The sequence below is a fragment of the Haemaphysalis longicornis genome, unplaced genomic scaffold, assembly GCF_048455015.1.
Source record: "Haemaphysalis longicornis isolate Haplotype H1 unplaced genomic scaffold, Haemaphysalis longicornis Haplotype H1 scaffold_2, whole genome shotgun sequence".
NCBI lineage: Eukaryota > Metazoa > Arthropoda > Arachnida > Ixodida > Ixodidae > Haemaphysalis > Haemaphysalis longicornis.
Genome location: NW_027526295.1, coordinates 250,828,077 through 250,842,630, shown reverse-complemented (window position 1 = coordinate 250,842,630; position 14,554 = coordinate 250,828,077). Strand labels below are relative to the sequence as shown.

Genomic DNA, 14,554 nt, shown 5'->3' with positions numbered 1-14,554 from the left:
CGCAGGCCCCCACTCTCCACACGGCACTGAACACGGAGGCCTCGGCGGCCCTGCTAGGTTCCGAGTCGACGTTCTCGCACCCGTTCAACGAACTGCTCATCTGGGCGGTGCTGATGAAGCGCCAGCGTATGGCCATCTTCATGTGGCAGAACGGCGAAGAGGCCATCGTCAAGGCCCTGGTGGCCAGCCGCCTCTACTGGGCCATGGCGCACGAGGCCGCTCAGGACGACCTGGAGGCGGACGCCTCGGACGAGCTCCGGCAGAACGCCCGGTGAGAGACCGCGGCCGGGGGCGCTCAGCACCGCTGTGACGTAAACGCGGAGATTTTAACTCTTGCTTGGCCAATGACAATGTGAGCACCTCACTCTCGTGCAAATGAAGCAACTGGAATTTCCTGTTCCCCGGTAACCCGCAGTCAGTGGAATACAAGCTCTTACTCAAAAGAGCAGCTTATTGATGCCGACCAGAAGCTTTGGTCATGCGCACAAGTTGTATTGACATTGACAACGTAATTGTCCACATGTACAAATTTCAGCTTCAAATGCATACGCCTGAGCCGATGTTCGATAATGTCGATACGCTCCTTTGGTAGTAGCCCCGTGCTGTGAATAAAGATCTTAGATAATAGAGCTGCCACGACAGGCCTTCCTACCATATTCTTTCCAGTGATGTTTACGCTTTTCTGTGCGCCCCAGAACAACCAGTTCATAATGTTTTCGGTATAGAACTGAGCCACTACAGCTGGTAAAAATGCATTACATCTTAAAGTGAGCACTGTGCTCCCGCAAGGGGCCTAGCAGTATTTAGAGGCTCTAAGCATCTTGCCCTCATCGCTTCCTTTTCCGCAATTACCCAAACAGCCTCAGTTGTGAGCCTTCGATTCCGTATTCTGGGAACATTTCATGTCGTTAGCATTCCTTCTGTAACTTGTAGGGAAGCACGAACAGAGTTTGTCCTGGCTACAAATTTCAGCGGTTAATATTCTTAACTGTACAGCTCCTCTTGGGGAAACCAGCGGGTATTAGTAAATTGCTGGTGTTGAATAAGAACCGCGAGTAGTGCAATGTCAGGTTGAGTATGAACGCGGCATTGACGGCATGCGCGCAGGGAGTTCGAGAAGTTGGCGCTAGACCTCCTGGACTACTGCTACCGGCAAGACGAGAACACAACACTGCAGCTACTCACGTACGAGCTGCAGAACTGGAGCAAGCAGACGTGTCTCGGCCTCGCCGTGTCCGCCAACCACAGCGGATTCTTGGCCCACACCGCCAATCAGATGCTGCTCGCCGAGTTGTGGATGGGCGCGCTACGGACGCGCAAGAACGTCAGTCTCAAGGTGGGTTCTGTGCTGGCCACGAAATAACACTCCACGCTTCGTACCGTACTGCGGCCCCGTGTATTCTGATTGCATGCCGGACAGCAGGGACAACAAGCTTCGGCACAAGCCGAATTGGAAGAGTGGGCACCGGAAGGCTGGTTGGATAATTAAAAAACGTGAATGAATGAATGAATGAATGTTTAATGTGAAGGTGAAGATATTTCGGGCATGGGAATATTGTGAGTTGAAGTCTTTGCGATTTTTGCATAGTTTTTTGCTACTTCCTTTTATGTTACATTCTTTTCTGCGCCCGTGTCGCGAGATACTCTTTCCGCACTCAGACGGTTTAGTTGACCTTTCCTGTGTCCTGATCGCGCGGGTGAAGAGATTTCTGGGTGAATACCCAACGTAGCCATTACGCCGAGCTCCATCACTTCAGCTTAGCCTGTCCACGTAGTTTATGCATTTATGCTCAATCACCGGTTTGACAAAGATCCCTGCAATTGTTCCGCAGCTATTGTAATTTTGCACGTTGTAGTTGTGTCTATAAAAATTCTTCCGGTGTGAAGTGTTTCTCGCTTTATATTGGTTTCTCTCTTCAACGTGCTGCTTGAATTTTAACTAAATATGCCTCCGGTGCACCGTCAGCGTTTTAACGTACAGAGATAATACCCTGAGTCCTGACACTTGCCGCCTCGTGGCGTGGGCGCTTGCGCGCTTTGTCTGTTCCGGCAGGTGATTCTGGGGCTCCTGTTTCCGCCGACGATCGTCTGGCTGGAGTTCAAGTCGAAGGAAGAGCTGCAGCTCATGCCACAGACCGAGGAGGAACACTACCTGGACCTGCAGGACGACGAAGAGGATTCGAACCCGGACCTGGATGATCCGCCGGGCGGCGTACTCAACCCGCCAGGCGTCATCAACCTGGACCCGGATGCGCTCGGAGGACCCCTGTCCCGCAAGTGCTCGTCAGTCTTCAACCGGCTCGAGAACGGTAGCCTCTTTCCAGCGGACACCGAGGCTGCCTACCTGAAGATACGGACGCGAAAGCGGCCCCTCAAGTTGGGCCGTAAGATATACGAATTCTACGCGGCACCCGTCACCAAGTTCTGGAGCCACGCAGTGAGTGCAACGCCCAAAAATCACTACACCCCGTCCATTCTTTTGTAACTGAATCATCATATTAGAGCAGTGCAACTTTTTCTGCACGACGCATAGCCGGTGCTTCGCTGGTGAACTCTGTTAACGCTATAGGTTAAGTAATGCTATAAACCTGTAAAGAAAAGAGGGATAGTAAGGTGTCCCTGCCATTGACGGTGGTAATTTTAGTGAGCACAAAGGCAGGTTTCAGATTGTGGTATCGGTGACGCTCCCCGCTTCTACATCGGACGATGACTGCCGTGCTAATAAATTCGCTGGAAATTTTTAAGAATATTTCTTGCGTAAGCGTTAGTATAACTCGCACGTCGTGCGTCTTCGGGCTAAAACAGCAAATCGTGGTGCCCCAGGCTACAGACATCCCCATGGGGAGGTCCGTAGTGACCTCCCCACCAGGAGCTCTGGTAGAATTCTATTTTATGCAGGCGTTGACAACAGAGGTGCGAGCGTTCGGAGTAGTGTGGTAATCTGCAGAAAAGGCTTTCAGTAGTGTGCAGGAGGTAGCTGGCACGAGTATACAAGCGCCTGGGCATGTCGGCTGGTACGACACCACAAAGGGGCTTGAAAAAGTGGGTGGGTGTTTGTTCATTGTCAGCACGCTCCTTTTGAGGCACTTACATAGCAATAATACCAGCGACAGTGTTAATGTAATAGACATTCTAGCCACTTATAGAGCATTCCGTTTGTTGTCGGAGCACGTATTCTGCGCATTGTAATGCCCGGATAGCAACGGGGATGCGCAATAAATGTTCTTTGTATTATGATTATTCGCCTTCTTATTACATGTTTTCTGAACGAATAAACGAACGCCGCGGAAGCGCGTTGGCATCACGGGTGGGTCGTAACCATATCAAGCGCTATATGACTTGCTCTTTCGCCATGTTCCAGATCGCCTACGGCATCTTCCTTTGTTTCTTCACATACGTCGTTCTGGTGAAAATGCGCCCCGAACCGTCCTGGCAGGAAGTGTACGTCATCGCCTACATCGTCACTCTGGCTGTGGAGAAAGTCAGAGAGGTACAACTCGCTCCCTGTCATACCAAAAACCATCCCCCTTTTTTCGCTTTTCCGCTAACTTCTCTCTCATAATAAAAGAATAAAAAAAACGAGGCAGCATAATATTTTTATTTTATCGAGGCGCATGTCCATATTGTGTTTCGCATTGTCTGTAATTTTGTTTTTTTTATGTTGAGCATCAATGTGCCTGAGAAAACTGAAACAATGAGAGCGTGAAACACAAACGCACTCTTGCGTTCCGATAGGCAATGATGTCCGAGCCCGAGAACTTCAACCAAAAGATACTCGTGTGGGCAGCAAAAAAATGGAATCCCTGCGACGTGGTCGTCATTGGCGTCTTCCTGGTGGGGATGTTCATGCGATTCAGCACGTCGACACACGCCGAGGGCCGGCTGCTCTACTGCCTCACCATCATGTACTGGTACATCCGGCTCCTCGACATCCTCAGCGTCAACAAGTACCTGGGCCCCTACGTCACCATGATCGGGAAAATGGTCAGTCTCCCTTCTACTTACGTGTAATAATTTGATCAATTTGTCCGCTGTGAAGAAAAAAAAACATAATAAAACTATGAGCTCAAAGAAAAGAAATGTACATGTTCTCGTTGGTGCTCAGCATAGTTTAAGGCGCATACCTAGAACGGGGCTGGACGAAATAGGGCATGGATGCATTGATGAGTAACATTACACAGAATCAGAAAAAAATGTTGCAAGTGAGAAACAAGAACACACATGAGCCGTCTGTTAAAACCATGCCTGACAAACTATTTACCGCTGCTTGGGAAGGTCAAATTAAATTCAAATGGAGACTATGTTGGCGTTCGAAACAGATGCAGGCCTATGTGGTTTTGTATAGGAAGTCAACACAGTCAAACCTTGCTCGAAGTTGGGAGGCGGTAAGCATTGGTTCGTTATGACAACGCTGCCTGTATAAACGAACGCCGCGGAAGCACCTAACGCGTCGCCCGCTTTCCAATAGGAACAGGAGGAACGCTTAGTTCAGCCACTCATCCGCTATGTGGCGCGCGCCGGTGGACGTCCCGCCTTACGTCACTGCTCGCGAGGTGCGAACGCTGCACCTACTTCTACGACGTCTGTCTGTCAGCTTGCCTGTTGGGTTTCAAGAGTCGCTTCGCTCACAAATTAGCTGTGACGGGGCGCACTGGGGATCCCGTTCAACGTGTTGCTCGCTTCATACCTGCGGCATTTTTCAGAAGATGACTGACTTTGGCGGAACTGAAGTAGTGTAAGAACATATTAATTATCGGGTAAACAAATAGCAAACACATATATTTTCGGATGGTACAGCCAGTATTTTACTCATATATTTCTCCCTGGAGAATTTAATAAAGAAAAAAATTGCGTGCACATTTTCTGTTCAAGCACTCACTTCTACCATTACTTTCCAAAAAATATCACGTGCTTGTAAATTTCTGGAGATTATAGAAAACAAAAGGATATGCAGTTGAGAGTCCAGTCAGGCTGTAAGGGTGCTTCTACAGCACAGTCTTCAGATCTAAAACTGTGCACCGATGCGGAGTGCGAACAGCGTGGGAAAAACAAGGCCGAAACGCAGAAGGGACCGAGGGGGGGATGCCCCACTGAATTTCGGGGCCCGTAATCCTAGTACGTAAGCGCACAAAGCCGGCATCAGCCTGCGGCCCCACCAGTAGTTTTCTGTCCGTATTGGCGCAGGCGCTTTTATCAGCGACAGACCAAGACAGACAGCCATAGTGATAAACAAGAAGTCGTAGGAGAGCCGCCTGAGGAACGCTGGACAAAACTTCAACTATTTTGCAAAGTTTCCGAGAACCGGCGCTGGCTGGCGTACAAGAAATCACGCAGGAAGGCTACGGAGCGGGAAAGGGTAGGAGAGGTCAGCAGGAGAGTGGCTGTTTGGCCATTTTTCGCTCACGCGTTAGGCAATGATTATAAAGGTGGCATTGGTTATAATGACTTTTTCTACGTGTGTTATCAATAATAGCGGCAGATTTCGATTACATTTTTACATTAGTTATGTCATGCCAGCTAGTTTGTTATATCAAAGTTTCCGGTCATTGGAAGAATAGAAAGAAGTTTAACAAAACGTTGTTCTTACTTAAAGGGGCCATGCAGACCAAATACACGTTTGTTTTATTCGACCGAAATATTTCATGTTTTATAGTGCACCCCCACCGCTTCCGGGTGCAAACTATGTTTTATTTACTGAGCAATTAATCAAGTTAAGTTAAACTTTTGATTTTCTGGTTAAACCGTGTTTTAGGGGTCTGCAATGACATCACAGGAACCAACCCAGGCCTTGTTTATAGTTAGTGAACCTAGATGGTGCCACCATACCGAGGCAAGCCGTTTTCTGCCTTTGGTTTGTTCTTGCCGTATTTAAACCTGCCTTGTTTATGTTCAGGGAGAAAATAATCGTTTTGTGAAACATAGTGCTCGCCTGAGAAATATGCTCACGTAAGACACCATTGCTTGCGTCAATCAGCCAGTGTCGTCTGAGACAACCTTAAACCCCCGCAGTCCTGTGCAGCTAAACCAAGCATAGTGCGCGCAGTACCAACAGCAGTACGCATCGGTACTTCTATGCTTACTTGTGCTTTAGTAACTTCAATCAATCAATCAAACAGCTTTATTTCCTTTGAAAAGGAGGAGTACGGGATTAAAAGCTTGAGCAGCTTGACGAGGTCCCGACCCCATTACAAGTTAGCAAGCAGCAGCATGATGATCAGTCAGGAACAATGAATGCAAATAAATTGACAAGTGTTGCATAACATCGACTTCCACTGTTTGTCCCGCCATTCTCATTGCTTAAAAAGGATGTGCCCTAGATTTAGGCGCAAATAGTCCTTCGGTAGGCTTATAAGCGCTGACTAATTTGCGTTTGCTTTTGCCGGCCTCCGCCAATCGCAGAGCTGGCTGGTATGACATCATAGGTCCTGTTGCGGGAAATGAGCTAGTGGGTCGCATGGCCATTCCCTTTTTTCCTAATTATATAGCTTATTTCAGGTAATTTTACGTTAAAAGTGGTGTCAGCGTGATTCTAACGAAGCAAACTTTTGAATTAACCAAACTTGTGTGTAGTCTTCATGGCCCCTTTAAGTAAAAACGGGTACAGCGCTGACCGGTGATGACGGAGTAGCATACAAAGCAACACAGCGCCCATATTTGTTCCTTTGTGGCTGACTTCATCCTCGACTGTTGGCCCTGTAGCAATTTTATACAGGGTGTAGTAACTGGCTTTTAATCTTCCCTGTGCACGACAAGAACTGAACGGCTTATTAACAAACGAGCTATTTGCCAAGAGTGGACAGATCGCTTCGGGCCCCTATTCTAATATTTACTTGAATTTCGTATAGACAATAAGGACTTGTCGCGTACGATCTACACTTTATCGGGGTTGAGCGCCATGTGATCTCCTTCGTTTCACAGGTGATCAACATGATGTACTTTGTAGTCCTCCTACTGGTCATCCTGATGAGCTACGGCGTGGCGAGGCAATCTATCCTGCACCCACAGGAAACTGCTTCCTGGGGCCTCATCAAGAACATCTTCTTCATGCCTTACTGGATGATCTACGGCGAAGTGTTCGCCGACAGCATCGACCGTACGTATGGGAGCAAGAAAGGTTTAGCTTATCGCCCATTCCTCGAGACGCAAATGTCCAAAAGTTTGCTTTTGAACTGAAATGGAGCTCTAAGTGCACGGTTCACCTGCGTTTTGTAAGTTCACCGCTAAAATAAAAGCCTCCTCATGTGTGTTTTTTTTTTCCTGGCAGCATTTTTGTGCCAGTAGTCACGCGTTTTTTTACGTTTCGCTGGTTAATTGCTCCATTTTGTTTTATGGTCGCCGCACCTGCAAAAACCTACGTGTCCAAAAAAGTTCAAATAGTGTGGAAGACCGTACTACCGTCTGGAGAAACCGAGACCGTGCGAAAACATTGTAAGATCGATGAAAAATATCGACGCTATTCTAGGGCATTCGCCATTGGGCTTAGCCTGTTGCGTGCTCGGTATGAAAGAGAAATATTTGTGCTCTAGATTTTTGTTTCCTGCGCTGGCATTCCTCGCTTGCTGTGTCGCGCTATTCTGAAGAATGCCAGGCTTAATTCCCTGTCCCGACCGTTACCTTTGAAATAGAAACACCGGCTTGGTACAACACCTTAGCACTATGATTCCGCACAAGCAAACGTAACAATGAATGAGCAAGCCTGACATACACGATGAGTTCTCTTCTAACTCGTAAGTCTGATTTGGTCTCCAAGACTTCAGCGGTGATGGATGTCACCGCGGCGTCACAAGAGAATTAAATTGCTTTTTTTTAACAGAGGGGTTGTTGTTGCTGGCCGTAATGTGCGCGGAGTCATCAGAGAACCCCGGCTCATAGTTACTTCCGCCGTTTACTGCACATGTGAACACGCGCCTTACGAGGAGCGCCCGGCGTTTTCCAGGCTTGCACGTGGGGCTCGCAAAAAAATATCAGGAAGAACAGTTCACGCGCGTCCGCGCCTCAAGGTCGGTGCAGAACACTGCTCGCGCTACAGACACCCAGTTCGCGAAGCCGGTTGCCGCCGGTCCTAGCGCGTGCTGGCGCGCTTCACTTCGGGAGAAAAGGGAAAACCTGCGGACAAAACGATCGGGGCCCACCAGTGACGATGATGATTATGATGATGATGATAATAATAATATTAGCTTTATTTTGCCCAAAACTGGGTGAAAGGAGGAAAGGGAAGCATCATGAGAAGACGATAATATAGATGAATATGACGGTGAGTACTGCTACCAGAGTGAAAAGCAAACGGAACATTGAAATAAACATTTTAAAACCTAATGAAAAGCGTGGTGCAGTGCACTTCAGCGCTTACAAGAAAAAAATCCTCCAGCTTTGCTATGGTTCAAGCCTTGCGCGGCTTACTGCAAGCTTCGCCATTTTTTTTTTCTTCTGGTAGTTAAGGAAGCGAATAGTTCCTACCTCCCATTTTCTAGGCTTTGCTGGTGATTCTATTTCTATTACCGTCTCAATCATTCAGCGAAGCTCTTCATGCTGTTCGGAAGGATCTGCTGCACGCAGAACGCCGAGAAGCGGGGGATAAATTATAGATGACCGGAAGGAGGGTTGTGGCTTACCCCACTCTATTTGGGAAACGACAAGTGTCAGAGCCACGCCTGCCCAATCACTGTGGCCCTAGTATATGTGCATCAAGGGTTCGGTGGCTCGGATAGCCCTGTTGCTTATCATAGCGCTTGCTGTCAAAAGGCTGACCAGGCAACGCATTCTGGTGCCTTTTCCAGCCATATAAACCATCCTTCGTTTTTTTTTTCGCGCAGGCAAACTTTGTTCGTTCTTTGAGGAAATTCTCTAGAGTAGCAGCATGTTCCGCCTTGTTCCAAATCAGCACAAAGATCATCATGACAATAATAATAATAATCATCATCATCATCATTATTTTATGGCCTCTTCGGGATGGCTTCTTTTGACTTGCAACTCCTCCTATCATGAGGTGTCCCAACTCGTTCGTTGCCAACAAATCTTATTTAATTCCTCCATCGAGTTTGATCAGTGTTCCCTTTCCTTTATTTCCGTTTCTCGTTAGCCGACCCGTTACTATAGTTGTCAGTTGTCAGCCCAACTCCACTTCCTCTGAATTCGAGCTGGGATATCGTCCACACAAGTTTGCTCTATAATCCGAGACGCTCGCTTCCTACCTCTAAGCGTTACTCCTATAATTCTGCTTTTCCATGGCCCTTCGGGCCGAACTAAGTTTTCTTTCAGAGTCCTTAGTAAGTCCCCAAATTCTGCTGCACGAGTCATCACCAGGATTACGCAATGGTTGACTGCTTTTCTTTTTTAGTGACAGATGTAGCCTAGCATTATTTACTAAGGAGTTCTGACGGTGCGGTGTATATGTGTTCATCTTGCTCAATATGCAGCCGTGTGTAAGAGCGAGGGTCAGGCCGGCGAATACACATGCCAGCCGGGGAGCTGGATCAACCCGGCCATCATGGCCGTCTACCTTTTGGTTGCCAACATACTCCTCGTGAATCTGCTCATCGCGGTCTTCAAGTAAGGCCCCTTTTTCAGACATTTTATATCACAGCCTAGACATGCCTCTCACACTGGGAGGCCTCTGCTTGTGGTTGTAATTGTGCGACTGCTGTAGCAGCGCAGTTTGCAGTGGGCCTTCTCGATTTAGATAACCTGGATCCTGGACGGCCCGCATGCAGTCCGAGGACTGCCTCCGGACCGATAGTCCCTGAGTAATAAAGGGAAAATCGGGAGCCCGATCGCGTCCAGGGCAGTCCAAACAAGATCCGAGACTGATAATCGAGGATGCCCAGTGTCTTCCCAATCAATCTATGCACATGCCCATGCCTCACAGTTACCTCCCCCCACCCCCTCCTTCTCCTGCTTTCCAACCGCGCAGCAACATCTTTATCGAGGTGAACGCAATCTCCCAGCACGTGTGGAAGTCCCAGCGGTTCACGGTGGTGATGGAGTACGAGCAGAAGCCTGTTCTGCCACCGCCGCTGATCGTGCTGTCGCACGCGCACCTGGCCGTCAAGTGCGGCCTGCGCTGGTGGAAGGGCAAGAGCCGCACCTTCGACCACGGCCTCAAGCTGTTCCTCGACGAGCCGGACATCGAGCGCATCCACGACTTTGAGCAGGAGTGCGTCGAGGGATACTTCCGCGAGCAGGAGGTCCGCCGACAAATGACCACCGAGAACAGAGTGCTCGCCACCACCGAGAGGTACTATCACCGTGCATGCCGTGCATACATGGTGCGTGTAGAACGCTGCGTGCGCTGGAAATCTCGTCATATGGCGCCTATCTGCATGTCTTTTATCTCCTGAGAACAAGTCTGAAGAGTTTTTCTTGTTTGTGCTTGTGATTTTGTGGCTTGCACCTGCTCTATTTTCCGTAAACTCTTCCCCTCTAATCACCGCATTCCCGTTACGTGTTGGCTCTCGACTTCAAACAGAAATTCTTGATTTCCGGCCAAGCGATTGAAATGTTGCGAGAATTCGGGAAAGAAATGGAGCACGAAAAGTGTTATGGATCGTTCTCGATGCAGAAATCACATGGTGTGAAATGACATGATAGAATATATGTATATTTAGGAGGTTAAAATTTTTTTAGTATGGAAATTTAGTTTAGGCAAATTATTTGGTCATTTTTGTCATCAAAGGCAGCGGCACCTTAACGGCTCAGCACCGAACACTCTCAGTACCAGACAACAGCTTTATTACCACTATGCATGGCACTGTATGCTTTGAAACAACGCTGTCGCACGCATAGCGAAAAAAATCTTTTAGACTTTACCATGGACCGAATGGTCCATAAGAGATTCCACCTTGCTGATGATGTAAACTGCTAAGTGTGCCGTGCTTTAACTAGCAGTATCCATGTGCGCGTTTGTTATGAGTTAATTAAAGACAAACCTTAAGGCAATTCGCGTAGAGTGAACTTTTCTTAGCTTTCTTTTTTGCTCAAGCCCCTTAATCTAACGAGCTGCATTTTTTTATAGCTACTGGCTAGAATATTTTGACTTTAAAATCTTTTTTACGCAGAGTGGATGCAATGTCGCAGCGAGTGGAGGACATCCACCAATGGGAGATGAAGGCCAACGCCACCATTCAGAGCCTCGACATCCGGCTCACGCAGCTCGAAAACATCTCGGAGCAGATTTCCAACTCCTTGCAGCGCTTCCTCGACACGCAAGACCTGGAAGAGGAGAGCCGGAGCGCATCAGCCGAGAGCGACTATATGCCCAGCCCATCCGACTACGGCGCGAGGTCCCCGTCGCCTCCACCGCCCCCTTTGCAGCCACCGCAGCGGCAGTTATCCGCAGAGAAGGCCTCCGAGATCATGAGGGCGGACGACATCCCACCGGCACCTTCTAAGAGGCCAGTCGTCGTCGCTTTGTCGGCGCCTGACGGAACATCTGCGGCGCCACCAGACCTTCTCGTGCGTCAGGGATCAGCCAGGCGCCGGGCGACGTCTATACGGAGGCGGACGGCGCACCAGCGGCTCAGCCGCCAGCTCACAGTAGCCGCCACCGAGGTGCTCGACCAGGCTTCGCAGAAGCGCAAAAACCTCCAGCGCTGGCAGAGCGTCTGCCAGCCAGATATCGGTGATATGCACCCGCATCAGGGAGCGACACGACCCGCACGCCTTGAGCGCGGCATGTCCTGCGTGAGCCGCTGGACTGAACCACGGCCGGCAACGACGAGCTCGCGGGCGCCTTTCCTGTCGGCGCTGCGCGGAGAATACACGAGCATCACCGACGAACTGGAGAGCACGGCGTGCCTGTTGCCGCCACCCGAGAGCCCCACGTCACCCGCGCCCACGCCCATGGTGGCAGCCATAGCGGCAGAGACCGAGATCCTGAGGGACGCCGAAGCGGCCGACTACCAGATGATGGGCGGACTTATCCAGAGGCGCCTGCAGGGGGACGACGCCGCTTCGCTCGAAGAACTCAGCGACTTTGCGGAGGAGTCGGACGTCGAGGAGATTGTGGGCACCGGCTCGAGACGCCTCATGATTCGCGTAACGCCTGCTCGGGACGATGACAACCGCCGAAGGAGAACCAGCCTGCCTGAGCCATGAGAAGGACCGACCAAAATATTCCTTACTGGTGTTGAGTGAATACGTGCATCGGGTTTTTACGAATCGTTGCCGCTTACAATTTTCTAGGCAGGATGACAGGACTGTGTGCATTGTTCAAAGAGTGCCTCGAACGAGGATTTGTGGGATGTGATACGGCGGCGTTGGCGACATGACTCAGGTTTGTTACTGGAAGTACCAGAGTTCTATCGCACAGTGCGGGGCCAGAAGTGGTATTCATATGGGTGTCTGAAAGTTTAGGCCCGCCACGTGGGCTACAAAGTGATTTGAAAACTTCATGAGAACTCACGATTTAATACGAATCTCCGCTAATATTGAATGCGAAGACTAACAACTCTTAAAGCGAAGTCTACAGGTATGCCCTTGTAAATAACCTGAGTTAGAGGTAACTCAGTGCTCCAAATACAAGTTGACTTCGTCGATGCAATAATCATATCATAAGTCCGATTTACGGTCCGCTACATTTGTTAACGAGGCAACCACCTTACGGGTTGGTTATGTGGCACACTCTTAGTAAAACATCTCTGCACAACAGCTGCAAAGCAAGGAGCAACATGATTCTCGGCGCAATATGAACACGTTTTCGTCTTTGAAAGCGGCGAATGTTTAACGCCCTTGCGGTTGTTCTTCATACAGACGTTAGCTGTAATGATCAAGCCAGCATATCACGCGTAAGTGCAAGGCAATGGGAGCGTGGGAAATATGACCATCTTTTCTCAAGTTAAAACGTTGTCTTTACACTAAACTTCCGTTGTCGTCCGTTTTTTTTTTAAGGCGAACAAACGCCTGGAGGTGCAGTCAGGGTTAGCACAAACATATGCCGCAATAAGGATCAAATGGTTGTGCGATCGTTCTTAAGGATATTATTTTACCAGTTCAGTCGGGGTCGGCTTGGCGCAGTAGGCTTTGCAATAGACCTAGGTTTCTTCGTGTGTTCCATATCTCACGGGAAGTGAAACGTTCTAGGCTCATTTTGATTGTTTCCCCTCGTATTACCGGTGTACCAGTCATGCTACAAACAAGATTTTGCAGGAGTGTCCAAATTTACCACTTCTACAGGGTGTCCCAGCTATCATGCACCAAGATTTAAAAAAAGAGTAAAGGCGTAACTCGGAAGGAAACCAGGTGCATAACGTTTGCAGTACTGTGAAGAAGCGGACAGTATTTTTTTCATTAATGAGACCTAATTAACTAATTGTAATTAATTATCTAACTCGAGAAATACTGTCCTAATCCCTAAAGTGTCAATGAGGCACTTGTAGGTAACCACGAGGGGCATCTAACTGCGGCATTTTCAGCGATGAACTAATTGCATACACATTTATTCTGACTGATAAAGGAAACCCGCGAAATATGAAAAATACCACGTGACGGCGCCTCCGCGCGCACCGTAAAGCAACGCCCTCAAACAGGCTGCCTCTGAGTCAGCCAGTATGAAATAGACTAAAGAAATAAAGAAGAAATCGTGACCGAGTTTGTTCCTTATCTGCACACGCGTCCCGCGAATCTTGCTGCTGCTGCTCCTTCCATGCATGCTATTATCAAGGTGATGCGCTGTCTCTTCGGGTGGGTAACACGCGAAGCAGTTGCTTTCAATTAGCTTTGTTTGGGGACGCTGCTTTACAATGCGCGCGTAAGCGTCATCACGTGGTATTTTTCATATTTCGCGGGTTTCCTTTATAAGTCAGAATAAATGAGTACGCAATTAGTTCGTCGCTGAAAATACCGCAGTTAGATGCCCCTCGTGGTTACCTACAAGTGCGTCATTGACACTTTAGTGATTAGGACAGTATTTCTCGCGTTAGATAATTAATTACAAATAATTAATTAGGTCTCATTAGCGAAAAAATTACTCTCCGCTTCTCCACAGTACTGCAACCATTATGCACTAGGTTTTCTTCGAGTTACGCAATTTCTCTTTTTTTAAATCTTGGTGCATGATAGCTGGGACACCCTGTATATGTAGATTAATAGGACGATTCTGTGCCTCCACCCGCGTTGATCACTCGCGATTTGCTACTGACAACGGCATGTCATTACGTGAAGGCAATAAGTGTCAACAAATGAAATTAAATAACCAAATAGCATGTAGCTATTGCAGTGTACACCACCTTTAATGATGTAGATGAAAGTTATGCAGACAATAATGATTATATCTTCGAAATAAAAGGAGCAGAGTTGTAATAATAACCTTTAAACAAAAAATACCATTCTCCACCAAACACCGGCCACTGACATCGAATGCGCACAATGGGTGATGAAGGTAACAAGCTTGTCACTTTTTATTTCTTTATAGCGTGATAATTTCTCCATTAATACGAAATATTTCATGCGCACAACGTATAATATAGCTCCTTACGAAGTGAGCATGAAGTCTGTACGGTATCTAAGACTGGTTTAAATATTCTGAACACTTGTCTACACTGCGAGGAAGCGTTTTAGG

The 14,554-nt window shown here is 48.3% G+C and overlaps 1 protein-coding gene across 1 annotated transcript in view; it reads left to right on the top strand.

Moving 5' to 3' along the window:
* Window positions 1–13,175, top strand: part of Trpm (transient receptor potential cation channel, subfamily M) — a 266,832-nt gene extending 253,657 nt beyond the window's left edge. The window contains exons 14-22 of the mRNA XM_077700146.1: window positions 6–271; window positions 1,108–1,336; window positions 2,054–2,437; window positions 3,362–3,490; window positions 3,736–3,984; window positions 6,919–7,093; window positions 9,417–9,549; window positions 9,911–10,234; window positions 11,055–13,175. Coding sequence (XP_077556272.1) covers window positions 6–271; window positions 1,108–1,336; window positions 2,054–2,437; window positions 3,362–3,490; window positions 3,736–3,984; window positions 6,919–7,093; window positions 9,417–9,549; window positions 9,911–10,234; window positions 11,055–12,093 — 2,928 coding nt within the window. The 3' untranslated portion in view covers window positions 12,094–13,175. The remainder of the gene's footprint in view (window positions 1–5; window positions 272–1,107; window positions 1,337–2,053; window positions 2,438–3,361; window positions 3,491–3,735; window positions 3,985–6,918; window positions 7,094–9,416; window positions 9,550–9,910; window positions 10,235–11,054) is intronic.
* The last annotated feature ends 1,379 nt before the right edge of the window (window positions 13,176–14,554 follow it).